This window comes from Macaca mulatta, chromosome 6 (genome assembly GCF_049350105.2).
Source record: "Macaca mulatta isolate MMU2019108-1 chromosome 6, T2T-MMU8v2.0, whole genome shotgun sequence".
NCBI lineage: Eukaryota > Metazoa > Chordata > Mammalia > Primates > Cercopithecidae > Macaca > Macaca mulatta.
Genome location: NC_133411.1, coordinates 150,084,828 through 150,110,554, shown reverse-complemented (window position 1 = coordinate 150,110,554; position 25,727 = coordinate 150,084,828). Strand labels below are relative to the sequence as shown.

Sequence of the window (25,727 nt, the reverse complement as noted above, 5' to 3'; positions counted from 1 at the left end):
TCCTTTTGAGCTGGGACGTCCATCTTCTCCCACGTTTGGACAATGGGGCTACTAGTTATTGGGCCTTGGTACTCTGGGATTTATGTCAATGACTTCCCTGGTCCTGAAGTTTGTAGTCAGCAGGTAGTGAGACTTCTCAGTCTTCAAAGTTGTGTGAGCTGATATTCCTAATAAATCACACACACACACACACACACACACACACTTCCCCCATCGTAGGTTCTGTTTCTCTAAGACCCCAAACTGATTCAATAGTATATGCACTTAAGAATGCAAATTTTCCTAGGCTTTCTAATCTCTTCCTCTACTGTCTGCCATGAGAATTCTCGTTATTTTGATTTAACTTAGTGTGTGCCATCACTTTTTGATGCTTCTAGAAGTCATACTAATAGTGTTTATTCCATATAAATGCTTGTCAGAGTGTTAATTCCTATGTCTCTCAGATCAATAAACTCTTATTTAATCTTATGCTCCCACTGCCTTAATTGAGCACCCTCAGAATCCAGTACCAGGTGTATTCCCTTGGCTCCTGCTGGTATAGGCTATCTAGGACTTGCAGTTCTTCTAGGGTAGAGGTCTTTTACTCCCTCATTAGGCTTAGCATGTCTCCAGGGTTGTGCTGTGAGCTAACTCTACTTGTGTTTAGTGGCCAAAAGGGGAGGTAGAGGCAGATTTTGAGGGTAATACTTATTGTCTTATAGGAAAGAAGCCTCTGTATATCTTTAAGGAAAAGAATATCTTTTAATAAAGAGGAGTGGATCACTTCTGTAGGCTCACAGGGTCAAGGAAAATCTTGAAATTAAAGATGCAGGGGATATTGATCCCTATGCTCTCATCTTATGAATGAGGATACCATCTTTTCCCAATTGGAGCCCTCAATCTGGCACGGTAGACTTGTCTTGGCTGGGAGTTAACCTTATCAGGAACTCAGCTAATCTGACAGTTATATATCCTTGCCTTGACCTCAGCTTTCTCTGCCCTCCTTCCGTAGGAAATATAAGCCTCCTTTTACTCCACCTAGGACTCTTTCTGGCATTTACACCTGGTTTTCAATTTCTGTTAATTACTCTCAAGTCAATTGAATTTGGCCATAGACACACATTCCCATTGTCCCTGTGGCTACTTTTTGCTGACTATTTCTCAAATGCCCAGTAGATTGAAACAGTTAATGTATTCTCTTCCACTAGCGGAATTCACTATCCCAGTTCACCACCAGTGAAAATTTTAACAACTGGACTGCCACCTTGTGGCAGGAGCTGTGTTCCACCTACTACTAGTTACAGGGCCCTTATTTGCCAGCTGAGAAATGATTCAACTTGAAACCCCCATCTTATTGCCAGCTTTCTAAGACAACTCCCATTACCAATAGTTACATAATTCCCTGGGAAGCAGGCTATGAGATGGAGTTTATTGAAAAATATGTTTATTAGGGTGTACCCTTGGGATTACCACCAGTTGAAGAAAAGGGGAAGGAAGTAGGCAGAGGGAAAAGTCCAACTATGATGCAGTCCCTACTGTAGCCTTGCTAACCCCACCAGGAGCTCAGAAGCCAAAATGAACCTTTAGAGTTGTTCCACATTAAGCCAACATGACTGGAACTTCATACACTTGTCTTGATCTGCCATTAAATGTAGGATGCCCCAGGAAGGGCATGACCTTAGATGAGACAGATGTGTGTAACTGAGGGCATCCCTGAGGATTCTGACAGCTAAACTCTGTCTACTGATAACACTCCTAGCACTTAGGCAAAAGGACCTCCTTGAAGATGGATGGGGTGGTACAACTCCATGTCCATTAAAAACATTTTTTTTAGGCTGGGTGCAGAGGCTTACACCTGCAATCCCAGCATTTTGGGAGGCTGAGGCAGGAGAATTGCTTGAACCCAGGAGTACAAGGCCAGCCTGGGTAACATAGTGAGACACCCATCTCTCCAAAAAAATTAAAAAATTAGTCAGGCATGGTGGCATGCACCTGTGATCCTAGCCACTCAGGAGGCTGATGTAGGAGGATCACTTGAGCCCTGGAGGTTGAGGCTGCAGTGAGCCATGATCACACCACTGCACTCCAGCCTGGGTGTCTCTGCCTCAAAAAAATAAATAAATAAAATAAAAATAAAATGGGGAAAAAAGCCTTTGTTTTTCTCCACAGAGTTCACAAAAACATTTATTTATGTTTACTGGTTTGTTATAAAGGATGTTACAAAGGACACAGAAGCAATGCATAGGGCAAGGTATAGGAGGGGAGGGGAGCAGAGCTTCAATACCCTACCAAGGCACATCACCTTCCAGGAACCTCCAGGTTTGCAGCTATCCAAAAGCTCCCCAAATCCTGTCATTTGGGAGTTTTAATAGAGGCTTCACTACATAGGCATGATTGATTAAACCACTGACCATTGGTGATCAACTTAACCTTCAGCACCTCTCCTCTTCCTGGAGGTTGCAGGGTGAGAAAGTCCTAACCCTCTAACCCTGCCTTAGTCTTTCCTGTGACCAGCCCCATTCTGAAGCTGCCCACGGGCTTCCAGCCATCGGTCATCTCATTAGGATACAAAGACATCACTTTGGAATTTCTAAGGATTTTAAGAGTTGTATGCCAGGAAATGAGATCAAGGGCCAAATATATAATTCACGATATCACAGTCCATCTCCGATGTGTAATTCCTTATGTTAAAAAGATGTACAAGTCAAAAGACACTGCCACATTACTAGAATCTTATTCAATCATTAATAATTAGTTCAGTCCATTATCATATTGTAAGAATATGTATCCCAGGGTGAGGCCACTCGAGTTTGCAGGATTTTCATTATCTTATTAGGTTCTAAAAGCAGCTGTGGTCTTGGCTTCACCCTGTAAGACACCTGGTATAACTGAACTAAGAGACAATGTCATCTCTTGCTCTGAGCCTCTTTCAAGGTGTTAATGTAATGTAATACTAGATTTATCTGAATTCATAACCCATTTATTCCTTTACTCTCAGCTGCCCTTCTTTCTTCACTTTATTAATAACCTTTGCAAATGACATTAGAATCAACACTGTGCTGGTCTAGGTTGTAGGCATCACTAGTGGTAATTACCTTCTCCTCAGTCCACGCCCATTCAGATAGGCTAAGGTTATGTAGGTGCCAAATTATTGCACCATTTTTACCACTAGGCAGTATAGCTGCATTCACTGTTAACCCCAATTTTTGCACAACCCACTCCAATCAGGCCCTTAGCAATTCTGATATGAGGCTTAAAAACGTATTTACAGTTTCTTGTTTAGGAATCATCCCTGCTTCCGGTACTTGTAGTTACAGCTCTGGTCCTAGAATCACTTTTTTGATCAGAGAAGCAGCCTTCCAAACAGGATGTTGCCCATTTACCTTGGAAGCTTGGAACAGTCTTCCACAAACTCAGCAGTTGTTGGGTGGTTAGTTGAGAGCTGCTTATAGGGCACTGTGCAAATGTTGACAGAACCCAGCAGCTCCTCACACAGTTTTATAGTCAGTACTTACAGTGGCTTTTATCTAGTTCACTAGGCTGACTGTTCCCTCAGGAACACTCCTGTGTGCCTGGATCACATATAGCCATCTGCAATTGTTCAGTAGTGAGTTGCGTGCCCTGCATTGACCCAAATATGCCCTTCCACTCTGAAACATTTAAAACCAAATAATTTTTACCAATGTGTTATGAAGAATATTACAAAGGATACAGATGAAGAGATGCATAGAGGTATGGGGGAAGGGGTGCGGGGTTTCCATGACCTCTGTGGGAGCACCACCCTCTAAGAGCCTCCACATGTGCAGCTATCTAGAAGCTCCAAAAACATTTAAAAAAACTCTTTAATTTTTAAAATAATGTCAGGCCCAAAACATTTTTAAAAATAGTATGAGTTTCCATTTGTCCTTCCTTCGACTTCCTCGAATGTTAACATCTTATCCTCAATATAATAAATTATCATTGATACAATTAACTAACCTATAGACTTTATTCAAATTTTGCCAATTGTTCCACTAATTTCCTTTTTCCGGTCTAGGAATTGGTCATGTCTCCTTAACTTTTTCCAATCTAAGACAATTTTCCAGTCTTTCTTTAGCTTCTATGACCTTAACACTTTTAAAGAGTGCTGGCAAGATATTGGTTAAATGTCTCTTAATTTGGGTTTGTCTGATATTTCCTTATGACTAAATTTTGGTTGTACATTTTTGGCAAGAATAACACAGAAATGACACGCAGTTGTCCTATCAGGAGATATATCAGGTTAATGTTTCATACTGGAGATGTTAACTGGGGTTATTTGATAAAGAGTTTGTCTCCACTGTAAAGTTACTGTTTGCCCTCTGTAATTAATAAATATTATAACAGTATCTTTGTAATTAACAAGTGTCATATGAGGAGCTGCTTCTAGAATGATCTATTTCTTAACAGGATAATAGTTATTTACTGAAAAGGTGGGACTATGTTCCAAATCCCAGAGGCCCACACTATAATTCTCTTGTTAGGGAATGTCTTGGGCTTCATATAACATTCGGCTATAGTTGACACTTTAAACATAATTTTTTTTTCAGACAGTGTCTTGCTCTGTCGCCCAGGTTGGAGTGCAGTGGTGTGATATCGGCTCACTGCAACCTCTGCCTCCTGGGTTCAAGCAATTCTCGTGCCTCAGCCTCCTGAGTTGCTGGGATTACAGGCATGTGCCACCACACCCGGCTATTTTTTTTTTTTTTTTTTAGTAGAGATGGGGTTTCACTATGTTGGCCACGCTGTTCTCAAACTCCTGACTTCAAGTGATCCACCTGCCTTGGCCTCCGAAAGTGCTGGGATTACAGGCGTAAGCCACCGTGCCCAGTGTTAAATATAATTTTATCTGCTGAGTCATAACTCCCAAGTGGTGTTCCTGTTCTTAATGCATTCTGGAGTACCTGTAGAACCTTCTTTGATTTGGAGTTCAATTTAAAGATGGCAGCTTTAACAATTACTTAGCAAAAAGATCAGAGAAGGATGCCAAAAGATAACATGTTGCCTCCAAAATCAAGAGGCTCACCAAGTTTGCCTTTTTCTTCATGGTAGGGAGTGTAGGAAGGGCAGCAGCAACTTGTTTTTCACTTTCTTGGAAATATTTTAATATTCCCTAGATTTTTGAATCCCCCAACACTTCAGAGAGAGCAGTTCCTTAAATTATTGTGGGGCTTAGTTATCTCCTCTTCTGACATACATACATCTTACCAATGCATCTAGGGCACATGTTACTTGCTATTGAAGAGGTACAATCAGCATGATCCCGTTAGTGTGGTGGAAAAATGTGATGCCCTATGGGACGGTGAAATAATTAAAACCTTGTATGACCCTCAGAGGAGCAGGAGCACCCCTAACATTTGTGATATCTAGGGCAAGAATAAAAATAGAGATTTATTTTCCTGAGTCTTTGCTTTTTTTCCTCTACACTATTGAAACTGTGCCTCAAAGAGTTAAAGAAACCAGTAACCAATAGAAATTCTTGAGTTTTCCTAATGGCAGATAAGAAACAACTTGCTGAAACACTGAAACTCCCTCTGCTTAAGAGAAATGAACTGGCAGAAATCGGTTAGAACCTAGATAGCTAAATGGAGTTTCCACAGAATGAGCTTGCTGAGATCACAGCCTGAGTTTCCACCACAGATTTCATACCAACTCCCTGGAATTTACTCGAGACCCTTGCAGAGGCATGAAGAGGTAAGTGCGCATGCCCAAGAACTTTCCATACCTCCCTTTTCTTTCCACCAATCACCCGTTCTCAGAATCTATCCCCTAAACCTTTTCTTTTTTCCTTTTTTTTTTTTTTTGAGACGGAGTCTTACCCCGTCGCCTAGGCTGGAGTGCCGTGGTGCGATCTCCGCCCGTTGCAACCTCCACCTCCCGGGTTCAGGTGATTCCCCTGCCTCAGCCTCCTGAATGGCTGGAATTACAGGCATATGCCACCACACCTGGCTAATTTTTGTATTTTTAGTAGAGGTGGAGTTTCACCATGTTGACCAGGCTGGTCTTGAACTCCTGACCTTAGGTGATCCACCTGCCTCAGCCTCCCAAAGTGTTGAGATTACAAGCCTGAGCCACCAGGCCCAACCCCATAAACCTTTTGTAACGAAATTACTGCCTGAAAGCCAGCATGGGGAGACACTTGACGTTTACTCCTGTTTCCTTGGAAGTCCATTTTCTTTCCTTTGTGTGTGTGTTGCTATAACAAAGACTTTCAATATAAAGCTTTTCTTTTCTCAAAAATGCAGTGTCGCATTATTGGCTTCTAGCATATCAGGTAGCGAGTCCCTTTTGCTGGATAACATTATCCTAAGGCATTATTAGCATCTTAATCTCCTTTGTTAAATTATGGCTGTCATTGAATTAAGTCAGCTGACCAAAAGAACTATTAGAGATAATCATGCAAAAGCTTAAACACTGAATTCAGAATCTCTGGCAAATGCACCCACTATATTCAACTAAATCTAAAGGTTTTTTCTTTGTTTTCTTTTATAGCATACTCGGTTCTCAAACATATTCCTAAGGTTTCTGTGATGTAGTTAGCAAAATTATGCAATTCTTTCAGTATACATGCCTTCTAATATTGGGACTGGCTTTGTGCTTGTCCCCATGAACATGCTAGGATATGAATCTAATTAGAGGTCTAGAGGCAATGAGAGTTGACAAGTGAAGGCATGGGGAAAATTAGCAACCCCTTGCAATGTAACTTTCTCAGCTGAGGTCATCACAGACTATGCTTGCAAAGAGGACAGTCTTATTAAAAAGGAAAATGAGTTTGCTTCTGCTGGGATAAAAAAGGGCTCAATTGGTTTGGGGATTTAAGATACAATTATATCTGAATTCACCCAGCTGTCCCCATTCCCATTCTAAGGATACTACTCTTTCTGGAGTAGAATCAAACTTTTTGTCTGATTTTTATCTATGTCAGTCCTGTAGCTGTAGGATAAAAGAGATGTTTTAAAAGCAATCATAAAAATATTTGATTTTCATATCTTTCCTGACCCAAGAATTTTAAAACCCTAAGTTTGTTATTTTCTTGAATTAAATTCTCTAGTGCAGTCAAAAAATCACCACACCCCCTGAACCTTTCTCTTCTGCACCATAATGCTTTGGTATACCAGCCGCTTTGCTTGCCAGAGAATTACCTTCAATAAGTAATTAATTCCAGATAAATACAAGTGATAACCTGAGTAAATGTTTTGCTGTTGCTTACCAGGGACTACCAATATCTTATTTTCTAGAGGATATGGAGCTATCATTTCCTTTAATCTATCCAGGTAATATAATCTATCTTAAATTTCATTCTTCGGTGTTTGTTGCCTGAAACTTCTGGTAAAAAATATATTTTTTGGGCCCAGAGCACATGACAAAAACAACTCTAATCAGTTTAAGCAGAAAGGTATTTAATAGAGATAATTAGATATTTATAGCATCATCGGAATGCGTGGATAAGTGGAACTCAGGAACTATTGAGTTCCAAGAACAATTTGCTACAGCTGTGACCCAGTAGGCCACTTCTACTGTTGCTACCACCTCTCAATACCCACACAGTTGCTCCTAGATGCAGGAACACTCAATCTGGCTGTTGCTCCTGGTGACACTGGAATGCTGAACCTTCCTTCTACAGCTACCTCTCAACCCTTTGCTTGTACAATCAAAGGCAGCAGTATAGCAGATGCTATTGATGCCTGTCCTGTATTCCCTTGGCCCACCTCAGAGTTTACCTGCAATTCAATGAAAACTTTTTAGCAGGCTTACAGCAGCTTCTCATGTGATATGGTTTGGCTGTGTCCCCACTCAGATCTCATCCTGAACTGTGCTCCCATAATTCCCATGTGTTGTGGGAGGGACCTGGTGGGAGATAACTGAATCATGGAGGCAGTTTCCCAGCTACTGTTCTGATGGTAGTGAATAAGTCTCACGAGATCTGACGATTTTATCAGGGGTTTCCACTTTTGCATCTCTCTCATTTTCTCTTGCTGCCGCCATGTAAGAAGTGCCTTTTACCTACTGCCATGATTCTGAGGACTCCCTAGCTATGTGGAACTGTAAGGGTAATTAAACCTCTTTTGCTCCCCAGTCTCAGGTATGTCTTTTTTTTTTTTTTTTTGAGATGGAGTCTCACTCTGTCACCCAGGCTGGAGTGCAGTGGCACAATCTCGGCTCACTGCAAGCTCCGCCTCCCAGGTTCACGCCATTCTCCCGCCTCAGCCTCCCGAGTAGCTGGGACTACAGGCGCCCACCACCACACCCGGCTAATTTTTTTGTATTTTTAGTAGAGACGGGGTTTCACTGTGTTAGCCAGGATGGTCTCGATCTCCTGACCTCGTGATCCACCCACCTCGGCCTCCCAAAGTGCTGGGATTACAGGTGTGAGCCACTGCGCCCAGCTCATCAGGTGTGTCTTTATCAACAGTGTGAAAATTGACGAATACATAATGTCAAGCACTTTTGTCTTTCTGCCTCTCTTCCTGGGAGGGTTTTTTCCTGATGCCATAGGAGCTTGCTCTGCCCATTCACATTGCAATCTGGAATTTCCAGAAATTTAATGCCCTTAGGGTTAACACTCAATGAAAGATAAAAGGTGGATATCAGTCTACCACTAACTTTCTGGTTCCTTGGTGGGACAATTCTGAAGCATGTTCTACACAATTCCTCATAAGGTTCCCTAGCAAGATTGAGGCCCATGTATTCACAATGGTAATCTGCTTATTTAAATAATAATTTTTAATTTATTGATGTTTCTCCCTTCTTTTTCTGTTTCCACACTTCCTCACTTGTGCTTCTCTAGAAAGCTTTTTAAATAAATTAATTGCACCTAAGTCCTTGTCGCTAGGTCTGCTTCTAGGAGAACTCAACAAAGATAGCAACTTAGAAAGCAAATTCTAACGATGGGATTCTGGACTTGAATTACTTGCTGGTCACATGGCAACAATCCAATGCTGGTAGAAAGTGGGGTTGTGATAATCCCGGTCATGCTGTAACATCACACTTACTAAGACTCTCACCTGTGGAGGACTGAAATGAGCAACAGGCATAAGATAACTACTGGCTTATGCAATAGCTTCTGCACATGACACAAATGGAAAAAAATGTAATTGAAAGTATTGTGAAGTTTGCTTCTTTTTCTACTGACCCTAAGTCCTGAATGTATAGCATGATTAGCTCAAATTATCCACCTATCAATTTAGAGAACAGTGTGAAAGTCAAAGGCCTTCCATGGAAAAATTTTAAAAGATGTCTCTTTTCTACAGCTGGAGGGCTACATGTACTGAAAATCAGGCTCAGTATTTGAATATATTAGTGCCAGAGCTACAAAGCAGACTGAAAACACAACCATCTAAGTTTTCTTTGTTAAAGTTAGAATCCTGATAGGAAAGAAATATTCCACATACTCTGAGTCCTGGGATGAGGACATTTGGTTTGATGTACTTGAGATACTTATATTCTCAGATTCCCTTGAACTCTTTCTAGCCATGGGTCCTCCTCCTTTCTAGGGAAGTGAAGCTTTTCATTGCTTGGAGATGATGTAAAGCCTTCATCTGATGTTAATGCCTTGCAAGATGAAACTTATCCTATTTGAGGCCTGTCCCCATTGCTTTTATATCTATAACTAAGGTTAAATAATGACCTGAGCTGGAAAGTACAATTCCTGCTCATGAGAAAAATAAATCTTATTCATTAGAAAATAAAATTTAGGCCAGGCGCGGTGGCTTATGCCTGTAATTCCATCACTTTGGGAGGCCGAGATGGGCAGATCATGAGGTCTGGAGATTGAGGCCATCCTGGCCAACATGGTGAAACCCTTTCTATACTAAAAATACAAAAAAATTAGCTGAGCATGGTGGCATGTGCCTGTACTCCTAGATACTCAGGAGGCTGAGGCAGGAGAACTGCTTGGACCCGGGAGGTGGAGGTTGCAGTGAGCTGAGATCATGCCACTGCACTCCAGCCTGGCGAGACAGTGAGACTCCATCTAAAAAAAAGAAAAGAAAATTTTAAAAATTATATTCACTAAAGAAGCTACAAGATATGGTTAATATGCACCAGCAGAAACAGGGGATTATGCTTGGAAATGGATATTCAACATAAATTTATGTGTGTGTGTGTGTGTGTGTGTGTGTGTGTGTGTAATACACTGCTGGACAGAGGAGCGTTTGGGGTACGAAGATAGTCTCTCTTGATTTCAGATTTGTACTTCAGAATTGCCTCCTGGCAATGACACCTATCATAAGAACTAATACATTGCTGGGTTGGCCTCTTGAAGCTTGGGCATAATGATGGACTACAATAAATGAGCTGGAGTTACCAGAACTCTCTTGGAGAGTACTGAAGGGGTCAAACATATTATGAAGCATTAAACATATTAGAGTGGATTTATTAGATGACAATAGAAAAATCATCTGCAGAGTCTTTTCTTTAGGAGAGTCCATAGATTTTCATATATTTGTATTTATTTATTTATTTATTTTGAGATGGAGTCTCGCACCATTGCCCAGGTTGGAATGCAATGGCATGATCTCAGCTCACTGCAACCTCCACCTCCTGAATTCAACCAATTCTTCTGCCTCAGCCTCCTGAGTAACTGGGATTACAGGTGCCCGCCCTCATGCCCAGCTAATTTTTGTATTTTTAGTAGAGATGGAGTTTCACCATGTTGGCCAGGCTGGTCTTGAACTCCTGACCTCAGGTGATCCGCCTGCCTCAGCCTCCCAAAGTGATGGGATTACAGGCATGAGCCACCACGCCTGGCCCATACATTTACTTCATTAATGCAAATAGGGATATCCTAATGAAGGGGCATTAGTATTTTTTATTTTGATTTTGTTTTATTTTGCATTTCATATGTTATCCAGTTTCATATTCTCACAGGATCAGCAATGACAACAGCCATCTAGTCTCCCACATCTGAAATGGCAAGACAGTCACAGCTATGGCTAACAGTAAAGCACTGATATGCTCACAAAACAAAAAACATTGCACAGTGTTTCCTTCATTTCATTTTTCTTAAACAAATGCCTGAAAAAAAGGCTTACTGCTGAAGAATGGAAAACCTTTTCTTCTTCATGCCTCAAACTAAACATTAAACTTATCTGACAGGGTGAACAAGGTCGCTTTAGTAATTAATGGTACACTCATGAAAACTCCTTTATGATGCATAAATATTTTGTTGCCAAGTTGCCCAGGCTGGTCTTGAACTCCCAGGCTGAAGCAATCTTCCCACCTTGGAGTCTCAAAGTGCTGAGATTACAAGTGTGAGCCACTGTGCCTGGCCCATTTAGAATTTTTTAAAAGACTGTCTATGTATCTATTATGTATCTAAATTCAGATTTGCTCCTTTATTTTGTTAATATGATAAATTACATTGATTGTTTTAATTTAACACATACTACATTTATTATTTAGGGGTTTTATTTGGTCTTGAATAACAGAAAACTCCCAAGATACGCTCCACAAATCAACAAGGTGCTGATTTTTCTCCTAGGAGAGTCCAGAAATAGGTAGGGCAAGGATGGTGTAGCCACTGAACAATACAATATGGGAATAAAGTTACTTATTTGTTTGTTTTTCCTGAAATATTGTATGACTTGGAGAAACAGGGCCTTGAGAAGTATTATGGGAACTACATGCTCACCATAAAAATTAGACCTTTGATAAATGTGGAGAAAATGGAGTCAGAATATTAAAGAAAGCCTCTAATCCTGAAATTCTGCTACAGTGGTATGAATGAGCAGGTTTAAGCTTGCAAGGAAATTCAGGCAGCTATGCCTGCCTAGCCACCAAAGTGAGGTAATGAAAGATAATGAGCTCATAGAGATGTTTGTGGAAGCTACCACTTTTTTTTTCTTCTTCTTCTTTCTTTTCTTTTTCTTTTTCTTTTTCTTTTTTTTTTTTTTTTTTTTTTGAGACAGGGTCTCACTCTGTCACCCAGGCTGGAGTGCAGCAGCAGGATCTTGGCTTACTGCTTACTGCAACCTCCACCTCCCAGGTTCAAGCAATTCTCCTGCCTCAGCCTCCTGAGTAGCTGGGATTACAGGCGTGTGTCACCATGCCCAGCTGATTTTTGTATTTTTAGTAGGGATGGGGTTTCGCCATATTGGCCAGGCAGGTCTCGAACTCCTGGTTTCAAGTGACCCACTCGCCTAAGCCTCCCAAAGTGCTGAGACTACAGGTGTGAGTGACTGTGCCTGGCCTGGAAACTACCACTTCTGAGGGAATTGAAGTTAAGTGCTTAGGTGATTGACTCCGTGCTGATGTTGTTCAACACAGCCAGTAGTCTGAAAGACATGCTTAAAGTTTGGAACTGATGAGTACGTCTAGATCTGTTTGTCAATCTGCTACTGCCACGTCCTTTTGAGATTTATGCCTTCCATTTTATTTCTTCGTTCCAAATCTCATTCAGTTTCCTCTTTTGTTCAACTCTAACCTATAAACCATACAGCAAAGAGGATTCTGGAAAATGTATTTCTAAACCATATAACACAGTCCAGCACAATCATCATTACCTCTAACTTTCATCCACATGTCTGCAAGTTCCCTCTTTTCAACTTGAAGGGCTGTGTTCAACTTGAAGCAGTGGCAAAATACAGAAAGTTCAATCATCAGATCAGAGGTCAGATGAAACTTCCTTTTTCAATAACTTTGCACATTTTTAAATTTCTATAAACTATATTGACCAAGACAATTAGTTGTAGAGTACACTCTCTGCAAAAATTTGCTGAAGATACCTCTTTCAACAGTGAAATTGAAAAATTCTAAGTTTTCTTAGTAAGGAAGAAGGGCAGGGTAGATATCAGGTAAGCAAATCCTAGGATCTGCTATGGGAAACCAGAAAAAAGAAACCCCCAAAGTACCAAACTCAACAGCACAATGACCACTTGCATTAACTATAATGAAATTTAATTAGAAACAATAATAAAATAAATTTTAAATTATTTTATTTCAGCCACAGGTCCAAGGAGACTTCACAATGGAAATTAGACACTTAGTAAACTATAATAAAAATAATATGTATCAAAAGTTGTGTGAGATAGCTGAAAGGGTACTGGGAGCAATAGTTGTCATCGTAAAAGTTTTTATTAGAAAATAAAAAATGAATTATGAGCTGGGGTCCACTTCAAAGATGAGATACTAATAAAACATTTTCATATTTACAAGATTTTAAAGATTTGTCTTCTGGTGTCAACTTTATGTATAAGAAGAGATGTATCTGAAGACCTTCCCACATGAATCACATTCATTGGGTTTCTTTCCAATGTGAGTTTTCACATGTCTTTGAAAATATGAGGAAAAAAACTAAAGGATTTTCCACATTCTTTGCAGTCATATCTCCCAGTATGAGTTCTCACTTGCTGACTAAGGCATGAAAAAGACTTGAAAGTTTTCTCATATTCTATGCATTTATTTCTTTTCAGTATGTGTTCTCACATGCATACTAAAGTGTGAGGGATTACATTTTCCTACATTTCTTGCACTTATGTGGTTCCTCTTTAATATGAATTTTACCTCAATTTGAAAAAATTAGACCCAGGATAAGATTTTCCTACACTCCTTATACTAATAGAATTTCTCTCCAGTGTGAGTTCTCACACTGTTTTGTTAGGGATGAGGAATAGCTGAAGACATTTCTGCATTTCATACATTCAGTGTGTTTATTAGTCAGGGTTCTCCAGAGAAACAGAACTATTAGAAGATAGATAGATGGATAGATAGAGAGAATTTATTATGAGAATCAGCTTACATGATTATAGAGGCTGAGAAGTCCCATAATATGCCATCTGCTAACTGGAGAACAAGGGAAGCTAGTGGCATAGCTCAGTTCAAGTCTGAAGGCCCAAGAACCTGGAGGGCCACTAGCATAAGTCCCAGAATACAAAGACCAGAGAACCTAGACTTCTTATATCCAAGGACAAGAAAAGAGGGTGTATCAGTACCAGAAAGGGGAGCAAAATCACCTTTCCTATGACTTTTTGTTCTGTCTAGGCCCTCGACTGACTAAATGGTGCCCAGCCATACTGGATGAGGCCTGGTCTTCCTTACTCAACCCACTGATTCAAACGTCAATCTCTTCTGAACCACCCTCACAGATATATCCAAAAATAATGCTTTACCAGCTACCTGGGTATCCTTAACCCAGTCAAATTGACCCATAAAATTAATCATCACACAATGTTTCTCCAATGTGTTTTATCACATGAATGGTAAAATACGAAGAATAAACGAAGGATTTTTCATGTTGTTTACAATTATAGAGGCTGTCTTCAGTGTTTGTTCTTACATTTCTATTAAAAGAGGAGGGCAAACTGTATACTTGCCCATCTTTCTTACATGTGTAAAGCTCCTTTTTGGTTTATTCTCATTTGAACATGAAGTTTTGAGGAATAAATGAAGGCTTTTCTTCATTCTCTGTATTCACAAATCCTCTCTCCAATGTTAGTTCTTACATGTACAGTAAGAGATGTGGAAGAAATCAAGACTATTTCACATTCTTTTATATCCATAGGGTAAATTACAATATGAGTTATCACATATGCGCTAAAGCATTAGGGGCAACTTAAGGTTTTTCCACAGTTTTATGTTAATAAAATTTCTTTTCAATGAGAGTTTTCACAGGTTTTCTAAAAGATTAAAGAAAATTGAAAGCTTTTTCACATTTCTTATTTCATAAGGCTTATCTCCACTGTCCACTGTGAGTTCTTTTTTTTTTTTTTTTTTTTTTTGAGATGGAGTCTCACTCTGTCACCCAGGCTGGAGTGCAGTGGCATGATCCTGGCTTACTGCAACCTCTACCTCCTGGGTTTAAGTAATTCTCCTGTCTCAGCCTCCAGAGTAGGTGGGATTACAGGTGCACATCACCACACCTGGCTAATTTTTGTATTTTTAGTAGAGATGGGGTTTCACCATATTGGTAAGGCTGGTCTTGAATTCCTAACCTCAGGTGATCTACCCGCCTCGGCCTCCCAGAGTGCTGGAATTACAGGCATGAGCCACCGTGCCCAGCCCACTGTGAGTTCTTACATGTACATCAGTAAATGAAGAATGAACAAAGGTTTGCTTACATGTCTATTCATAGTATTCTTCTCCAGTGTGAAATTCTTCATGATTCCTAAAATACAAGGAACACATAAAGGGTTACCTATATTCCTTACTTTGATAGGGTATGTGTCCAGTGTGTGATGCTGTGTGTATTTTAACAAGTGAAAGGTCAGTGAAGACTTTCTTGCATTCACTGAATTCATGTAATTTCCCTGCAGCATGAGTTCTCTAGTGCACATTTAGATTTGAAATCTGGCTGAGATCTTTTCATGTTTATTACTCTCATTATATTTGTCTCCAATTTGGGGTATTTTCTACGGAGTAGATATCAAGATCTTTTTGAGAGATTTTCAAATTTGATTATTTTCATAGAGGTTTTCCACCGTATGAATTCTCAAGTATTTGTCCTGTGTCTTGTGCTGATCCATCTATGTCATGGCAACAGAATGAGGATTACATAATTGGAAGTTTTTTATATTGTAACTTAAGTAGTATAATAGTAATTGAAGGTAGACCATGATAAGAAAAGGCCATATATTGTCATTCTTAGAAAAAATATTTCTGAAATTGTTGTAGCTAAAAATTCAAATAAGGATATAAAATGGAATATGAAAAATATCTAATCAAGTAAAAGAGAACAGAAAATGAGGAAAAAAGGATTTCAAAAGAAACCAGAAAATGAGGAATATAGGAATGAAAATGGAGAGTGTGAATAAAATTTCAATAGAGACAATCATGTTATGAATAATTACATACAAATGGAATACACTCTCCAATTAAAAAGCAAACATATTAACATTGGATAAAATGCAAGACTTAATGTTATGTTGTTTTAAAAAGATGCTTTTAATATAAATAAAGGTTGAAAGTAAAAGAATGAAAAAATATATCACACAAACCTTAAGCATAAGACATGTAGACTGACTATATAAATATCAGACAGAGTAACTACAGACTAAAAGAGACATTGTATAATAATGAGTGTCAATTCATCAAGAAGCTATCCATTGTGCATGTAATAACAGAGCTTTAAAGTACATGAGATTTAAAAATAATGGAACTGAAAGTAAATAAAAAATTCCCAATAAACAGATGCTAGAGAGGATGTGGAGAAATAGGAACGCTTTTACACTGTTAGTGGGAGTGTAAACTAGTTCAACCATTGTGGAAGACAGTGTGGCTATTCATCAAGGATCTAGAACTAGAAATACCATTTGACCCAGTGATCTCATTACCGGGTATATACCCAAAAGATTATAAATCATGCTACTATAAAGACACATGCACACATATGTTTATTGCAGCACTATTTACAACAGCAAAAACTTGGAACCAACCCAAATGTCCATCAGTGATAGACTGGATTAAGAAAATGTGGCACATGTACACCATGGAATGCTATGCAGCCATAAAAAGGATAAGTTCATATCCTTTGCAGGGACGTGGATGAAGCTGGAAACCATCATTCTGAGCAAACTACCACAAGGACAGAAAACCAAACACTGCATGTTCTCACTCATAGGTGGGAATTGAACAGTGAGAACACTTGGACACAAGATGGGGAACATCACACACAGGGGCCTGTCGTGGGGTGGGGGGCAGGGGGAGGGATAGCATTAGGAGAAATACCTAATGTAAATAATGAGTTAATGGGTGCAGCAAACCAACATGGCACATGTAAAGCTATGTAACAAACCTGCATGTTGTGCACATGTACCCTATAACTTAAAGTATAATTATAAAACAAAAACTCACAATCACAGTTGAAGAATTTAACACTCTTCTTCTAGTAATTGGCCAAACATGTAGAAAGAATGTTAAGAATAAAGATCTAAAAACATTGTCAAGTGACTTGATTTAATTCATATTTACAGAATACTCAACCAACAACTGTCGATTACACATTTCTTTCAAGTACACATGGGGAACTCACCATGGTAACTTACATGCTAAATAATTTTTAATGACTTCATAAATCTCAAAGGGTTGAAATTATACAGAGTATGCTCCCAGACCAAAAAATAATTATTTTGGATATCAAAAATGTTACCTTTGGATATTTGGAAATTAAGCAACACAATTATAGTCAAGCAATGGATCAAACAAGAATAGTTCAAACTGAATGGTAATAAAAACACAAACTAGTCAAGTTCATGAAATACGACTTAAGTAATATATAAGAAGAAATTTATACCTTTAATTTATATTTTTATATATTTTCAAGTATGTTAGAAAAGAAAGGCTTAGATTCAATGATCTAAGCTTTCAGAGAAGCTAGAAAAAGAGAAAACTAAACTCGAAATACATAGAATAAAGGAAATAAAAACAGAAGAGCAGAAATCAATAAAATAGGAAACAAAAAGGAGGCTAGAAAAGGTAGCTCACATGTGTAATCCCAGCATTTTTGAAGGTTGAGGTGGGAGGATTGCTTAAGCCCAAAAGTTTGAGGCCAACTTAGGCAATATAGTGAGGCACTGTCTCTACAAAAATAAAAATAAAAACAATTAGCTGGATTTCGTGGTATGCACTTGTAGTCCTAGCTATTCAGCAGGTTGAGGCAGGAGGATCTCTCTCTCTCTCTCTCTTTTTTGTGAGATGGAGATTTGCTCTTTCACCCAGGCTGGAGTGAAGTGGTACGATCTTGACTCACAGCAACCTCTGACCCCCAGGGTTCAAGCAATTCTCCTGCCTCAGCCTCCCGAGTAGCTGGGATTACAGGCGCCCACCACCACGCCTGGCTAATTTTTGTATTGTTAGTAGAGATGGGGTTTCACTATGTTTGCCAGGCTGGTCTCAAACTCCTGACCTCAGGTGATCCACCCTCCTCAGCCTCCCAAAGTGCTAGGATTACAGGTGTGAGCCACCATGCCTGGCCTTAGGAGGATCTCTTGAGGGTAGGGGTTTGATGTCACAGTGAGCTATGACTGCATCACTGCACTCCAGCCTTTTTTTCCTCTGAGAAAAGGAAGAAAACAGAAAGTAATAGGAAAAGCAGTAAAACCAATGATTGGTTTGTTTTTTAAAATTAATAGAATTGGTACATTGACAGAAATACCAATAAAGACAAAAGGAGGAAAAACATTCACTGCAGATTCTAAATATATTGAAAGATGAAAAAGAAATATTATCAATAGCTTTATGACAATAAATTCAACATCTTTGATAAAATAGACAAATTTGCTTAAAAAACACAAGCTGCCAGCTGCTGACAGAAGAGGAAACAGAAAATTAGAATTGCAGCATATTTATTTAAGAAATTGAGTGTGCAATTCAAAATCTTCCCACAAATAAAATGTCATTCACGGTTGGGTTTTGCAGTAAATTCTATAAAATACATGAAGTAGAAATAATAACTATCTTACATAAACTCTTTCTTAAAAGAAGAGGAGGAGGAAACAATTGCCAGGTCATTTGATGAGACCAGAAACTAAACCCTGACAAGAGTTTTACAAGAAAAAAAATTGTAGATCAACATCTCTCATGAACATAGATGCACAAATTCTCAACAAAATTAGCACAACTGACTTAGCTGCATGTCACCTGGAGGAAAAACTTATAAACAATTTTCCTGGACAATCATGATCACACAGGTGCTGTTCCATTCCCAGTCTGCAGGACTCCAGCTCATGAGATGTCTTTGTATTCTTCCACCGTTGCTCCTGCCACTCCGTATTTGGAATAGGACTTGCTTCTGATTTCTTTGCTCGAATTCCACGGCTGTAGCCATCACTGTTACCATAGTGATGGTCATTTGAACTTGCAAGTTGGAAACAACCAACAACTGGGACAAAGGTGAAGCAAGTAACTGAGATGCAAATTTTAAGTCATTATCCCAAAACTTGGAGATAAATACTATTTGTTGCAATATTGTAAAAATTAAAATTTAATGTAAACACCCATGAGAAACAATATGAAATTTTAAGTAAACACAGGAACCACCCTGCCCTTGCACACTTGCCACACTAAAACCTCACCCTCATCCTGTCAGATCCTATTATTAACTTTATTGTTTCCTGATCTCACTGGGAGAAAAGTTACCATGTCTACTTCACAGCTCCTTCTCCTGGGCTGCTCCTTCAAGGCCAGAATGTCACGAAAATTCTAAATCCAATAATGTTGGGATTGTTCCATATGCAAGAAATAATTTCCTTTCATTTGAAAATATAAACTATTCTACAGTATGTTGCTAATGCTAACTTTATTACATACATTCACAGATTAAAGAAAAAACCTTAATGTGGAAAAGTTTTGGAAAAGCAATGTTACTCTGGTATTTATCTCTGCAGTTTATTGCCACTGTCTACTAAAGCCACCCACCAGAGACACACAAATATACAGGCGCAAATGCACACACACAAATACAACCGACTCTGGGATTTTGTGTATTTGTAGCTGTAGATTTCTAAAATTGTTTGAGGCATCATCATTTATGTATCATGGTAGATTTTTCTTGACTTTTTGGTGACTATGCTGATAACTGGAAGTAATGCTCTTCTCAAGGTATTCCAGATCAGTCTAAGAAAGACAAAAGTATTAATCCTTTAAAGATGCCTTTAAATTCTAGACTTTACCCATAAAACATTTGTATAGTAAGATACAAAAGGAGTAGTACTCATTGGGATCTCTGGGCCCATTTCAAAACATGCATTTCTATATGTGAGAAGGTTGTCAGGAATCAATCAAATATGTTTTTTGGAAAAGGTAAGAGAAAGACCAAATCTAAAAGTAGTAGTAATTAGCTTTCTTCTATCATTTGGTATACAAATCAATACTATCTTGAAAATGACCATCATTGCCACAAGTGACAAGGACTACTGATGATTGGGTACTAATGGTTATACCCTAGAGGAAATGGCATTTGCTGTTCTCCAGCCATTAATATTCATAATGGGGGCTGTAAGTATGGTGCCAACTTCTGAAAGTCCCAGAATTTATGAGAATTTTAATTTTTTTGTGACTATGCTGATAACCAGAAGTAATGCAGTTATCAAAAGCCCCAGTCAGTTAAATAATGATTACTGCAGTCAGAAACATAGAAAGATCAAGAACGAATTCATGTATTTAAGTCATTTTGCTATTACATCTCTTCCTTTAACATATTATTAAGGGGGCATCTAGGTGTATAAGAAAAAAATCCACTTAAAAATATGCTAATGGCTACTGTGCTAGCTAAAATGAATGTTCAATGGAAGATTTTGATGAAAAAATAGATGTCGCAGGCCTCACTGATTTTAATTCCCATTTTAAGAAGAACCACCCTCAATTGCCACCACCACTCCAGATAGTCTACTTTGCCCTTACTATTGGGCATCAGTTTTCATTAACGTGCTGAGCAGTATACAGAAATTTCTGCATCAATGTTGAGTTGCCATTGTCACCTATGACCATTACACAGACAAATGCCTGGATTTTCAAAGTAATTGAGCTACCATCTATCTGTTGCCCTGATTGTGAAGTAAAATTTATGTAATATTTACAGACACATAAAATACAAGAATTATGAAAAAATAGTTAACTGTGATTTCCTTAATTTCAAATCATTGGTGTTGGTGAATACTGACACATGCAGATATGCGTTTGCCTCCGCTTTTCCAGGGAGTGCATATATCTCCGCCCCATTGGAGTAAAACAAATGGGAGCAGTCATATTATTAAACCAACAAGCACAAATATCCTGCTTCCTAGCCCTAGTTTGGAATTGATACAAGCCCACCAGTACTTCCAAACTTGGTACCAGAAAAGGCATGAATCAACTTACAATAGTTTTAAAATAACTTTTAGGCTCTTGAAATATAAGTGCATTTTTCTCCATGTGAAGGAAGCTGGTCTGCAGTAAAAGGGAATAAAACCAGCAGGATAGAAAAAATGGTCAAGTCCTTGTTTCTAATTGTTATGGCCTTACCCTTCAATCAGTTTTATTTCCAAACATATCCTAAATTACATTATATACCCTAATATCTTCTCAATAAATTCTGTATTTTATCTTGAGAGCTAATTTGAATTGGGTTTCTGTTGATTAAAACCAAAAGAATTTAGACTAACAGAAGTATTAATTTGGCAAAAGATCTTTCTGGTTAGTGCATTTTCTGTTACTATAAAGTATGAATTTCTAAAAGTCATTTTCAATGCAGAATATACGAGATATGTAGAAGAGCATACACTTTTCAAACATGATTCTGAATGTTGATGGCAGTAGTGACAATTTGAGGAGTAACATTTAGGGACAGGCTAGTTGAATGACATAAGGTTCCCTCAAGGAGCATGCTCAGGAATATCTTTAACCTCCATTCTTTCAGTCTGCCAAAATTTGGATTGCCTGACTTCCCTGGCATGGATCAGACTTCTAACAATGGTCAGATGAAAATTTCTGGTCAGAAAGAGAACTTGGAACAGAACTTGGGCAAAGTATTTCATATGCCTTTATATTTCATGTCAAATATAATATTCAAACAATGCTGGGGTATTTCCAGAACTGCCTATTTGGACATTTTAAACCTTTTGAATATCCTTAGTTCTTGACCTGCTCATTCACATTTGAGAGCACATGACACAAGAGGGTTCCCATAGCCTCCCATAGGTAAAACTTCTGCAGTGATTTCCAGGCTACTGATTCAGCAATAGAGACAATATTCTGATGATTTTTTATTACATTTCCCAGGATAAAGGCTGCAGGGTTTTGCCCAGATTACATTTCTGTTCATGGAGTATTCCAGTGAGGCTTCTACTTGAGTTAAATTTTCATTAAACATCACCAAAGTGAACTCTCATTAAACGTTATTTGGCTTTGCTTGGGAAAAAAGACACAAGCCTCTCCCTTAACAGATTGGAAATACATATGAAGGGAGCTTGCTATATTAGAGCCTATATTCTATTGATTTTACAGGAAAGGAATCCATTTTTATAGAAATAGGCCTTGGATTAACAAAAAATATTCATCATGTTTATGTTTCCTTTGTTCTTTTGTGAAGAAAATACATCATCACAGTGTTTATCTAAGATTAAAAAACCCTTAGGGGACTGTGCCAAAGATAACTCATAACACTCCATTATTACTTCAAAATATCCAGAGAGACCTCTGCTAGCACAGCCAAGCTTTCAACTTTTAAGGAAATCATTTCTAAAAATTCAGCCATCAGCCAAAAGAGATAATTTTATATACATTTAAATAGTCATATTACCTAAATTGCCTAAAATTATACATAATTTCCATGTTTACAGTAATCAAACTAGAAATAGAAGTTTCATGCTGCTGTTTTCAGTAGTGGTTTGGAGGATAGTGACGAGACACTGCAGCTTATTTTTATTATACCAAAAGTATAGCTAATGGGTTTCTCAGAAAACTATTGCCCCCATTTAAATTCATTTGTGGGAGAAATTAAAATTCTTCTCCACTTTCCAGTTGTTAGAATAAGGTACCTCCCACCTTGTGAATGCTGTCATATGACCACAACTACCTATGTATTCCAATTGCCATTTAGGAAGAAAATAAAAGCAAGGAAGGAAAATAAAGCAAGAAGACCAATGGCCTTAGATTAACATCATAAAAGGCAAGATGAGACTTATAGAAATCTCAAAGGAGGTCTACAAAATCTGAAAGAGAAAATAGGTAAAATGAATGGCTCTGTTTATGTTGATGAGAGTCTCTATCCTGCTAGTTTCCGAAAAACTTATTTCACTGTCCTTAATTTTTTTATTCACTAAGAAACAATGACTTGTCACTCGTGTTCAAAATTGTTCTAGATACTATGTGTGACATAGAGGAGAATTGGTACTTATCCTTCAAATAGCCATAATCCACAAAAACACATGGATTGCTGTTCTGCTTATGAATATTTTCAGGATCCATATTTAGTCAATTTTACTAAGTAAAATTTTTAGCCTTGCTACTTATTGCCTGTGATGGGGCAGGGTATTCTGGATTGCTGCATAAACATTTTAGTAATCTTGCTCAGGATACCATTAAGTCCAGATTTAAAAGTATGCCTCACATTTATCAGTTCACTTTCTGATTCTGTTCTCCAAAGTCAGCTTTTGGAGATGCTACTAGCCAGGAATATTTCTTTGAAATTTCAGTTATTTGCATATGTTTTCCAATTGTGAGATGACTGAATGATGATATAAATTTAATTGCAGTAGTTCAGAGTACTGTCCCTTGATAACACCCCAGGGAAAACAATATGACTGATTCAAGACAGGCAAGGCCCCAAATTAGGGCTTACCCCAGGAGGGTTTTTGGCTTCGCACATAAAAGAATTCAAGGGCAAGAAAGTGCTATTAGACAGCAATCTTTTATTGAAATGGACTGCTCCTTGTTGAGCAGGGCTAACTCTTTTGCAGTGCACCTGGAGTTGGCAGTAGCAGCTCATGGGTTGTTGGCAACTGTATTTATACCCACTTATACCTACTTTCACTTACATGCAAATTAAGAGGTGAGTTAATGCAAATTGAGGAGCTGGTTATTCATAACTTTCTAGAAAAAGGGGCAGTAACTTCTAGGTCATTGCCATGGAAAAGGGCAGTAACTTCTGGGTTGCCATGATATTTGTGAATTGTCATGGGGCTGGTGGGAGTCTCTTATGCTAATGAGCAGCGAGGGCAATTAAAGGTTGCCTTCAGCACCACCTGATACTTCCTGCAGGGTTTTTGACTTCAATTGTGCACCACCTGCTGGTTCCTGCCAGTTTCTTCATTTTGTCCCATCAGCAGGGAAATAAGTCATGCTGATGTCCTGCCTCACTACTTATCTGACAAATGTCTCATATATCTTAAGCAGACAACTTGGAAACTAGTCTGACAACTGTCAAAAAGTAAAAGTAAAAAAAAAAAAATCACTTGCACCAACAAATGTGGCAATACATCCAGGGAAACTCCTGCTTTCAAGGCTTGGGACTAATCCTCTGTGGTTTGAGAGCTGTACTCTCTGGACTTCAGGCTCCATCCTCTGAACCATCCTTCCTTTTTCATTTGAATTGGCACATGTTTTTAGCTAAGCAGTTTTATCAGTCTATTTCTTGCTTACAGAATTTGGAGAGGGGGAGTACCACATCCTTCTTTAGTTAGTTCTCTCTATCCCTTTCAGTTCAAGCCGGCAGTGTTTCTGCTGATTAAACATTCTCAATAACCTTATTTCTTGTGCATTTCACAGGGATTCAATTTATTAAACAAGAGACTCCTTTGAAGTTATTTCCTGAGTAATTATGTCTATATTCCTGGCTTCTGCTGATGTGGCTGAAGATATCCATGTCATGTACCTAGTCTCTTCAAAGAACTTCTGTATGATTGACTACCTGATTCTTTCAAGGCACTAGTAAAAGGTTGTCCTGATATGTCTGTGGCTTTCTCTGCAGAACATGTATCCTTAGCAGTGAATCTCCTGATTTTAACATCTTTTGTAGTCTGAGTAGGGTGAGAATTTCCCCAACCATCAAGTCCTGTTTCCTTTTTGCCTCACAGTTCTTCTCTCAATCTAATTCCTCTCATTCTTTTCCCTCTCACATTTTACTATAAGCAGCAAGAAAAAAAACAGACTGTACATTCAACCCTTTGCCTGAAAATCTCAGTGAAATCTCCCAAGTTCATTGCTCACAAGTTCTTTCTACATAACTACAGGACACAATTCAGCTAAGTTTTCTCCCACCATATAAAACGATTCCCTTTTCTTCAATTTCCAATAATATCTTCCTCATTTCTGCACCCTCACCAGCAGAAACTTTAACATCCGTATTTCTACCCACAATCTATTTAAAGTGATGTAGGTATTCTCTAAGGCAACATATTTCTCCACCATGCTCCTCACTTCATTCTGAGTCCTTACTAGCAGATTTGTTGACAACGTATTTCTACTAACAGTCTGTCCAAAGCAAGCGAGGCTTTTTCTGTCATACCTGTCAAAGTTCTTCCAGCCTCTGCCCACTTTCCAATTCAGAAGCCACTTGCACATTTTAAGTGTTTATTACAGTAGCATTTCACTTCCGGGTATCAAAATCTGTGTTCAAGTTCAGCCAGAGAAACAGGCAGCAGGAGATGTATGGTAATCAGTTTATTGCAAGGAAGTGACTTATTCAGTTGTGAAAGGTGCCTAGACAAGTCCAAAATCTGTACAGCAGGCAGTTAGGAGGGGCAGGTTGGAACTCTGGGGCATAAGCTGAAGCTGCTGTCCTTAAATGAAATTTCTTTTTCATCTTAGGGAAGACTCAACTCTGCTTTTATGGCCTTTCCACTGATTGAAATAGACCCACCCAGATTATCTAAGACAGTCTCCCTATTTTAAGTTTAGCTGATTGGCAACCTTAATTCCGTTTGAACCTTAATTTCTTTACAATATAACATATTCATAGGTTCTGGGGATTAGGGCAGGAACATCTTGGCAGTCATTATTTTGCATGCAATACGATTCTAGAGTATCTGCAAAGTTGAGAAGCTCCTGGAGACAGAAAAGTCCTGACAAGAGAGCAGAAGTTTTTCCTCAAATAATTTAACTCCTTCACTAACATATCCTTTAATAAATTTTGTTTGGTTAACTAATATTAGTTCTACAATGTAATTTCTTTCAAATTCCTTATGAATCAGAATAATGCCACCATCCAAAGACAAGTAGATGCTGGCATTCTGTACCATCGGAAGCTCCTCTAAGCCCAGAATTTGGGACTCAATTAAGATTTTCCTGCTGTGGCAAGAGGAAATTGCAGGACATGAATT

At 38.6% G+C, this 25,727-nt stretch overlaps 1 protein-coding gene across 5 annotated transcripts in view; it reads right to left on the bottom strand.

The window, feature by feature from the left end:
* Positions 1–25,727, bottom strand: part of LOC701476 (protocadherin beta-15) — a 44,717-nt gene that overhangs the window by 15,642 nt on the left and 3,348 nt on the right. For 2 of the 5 annotated variants that reach the window (XM_015141077.3, XM_001092245.5), the window contains exon 2: positions 18,259–19,545. In XM_015141077.3, coding sequence (XP_014996563.1) covers positions 19,465–19,545 — 81 coding nt within the window. In that variant the 3' untranslated portion in view covers positions 18,259–19,464. Of the gene's footprint in view, positions 1–14,685; positions 15,101–18,258; positions 19,546–25,727 lie in introns of those variants that run through there. The other 3 variants (XM_077937244.1, XM_077937245.1, XM_028849784.2) reach the window with 3 other exon arrangements.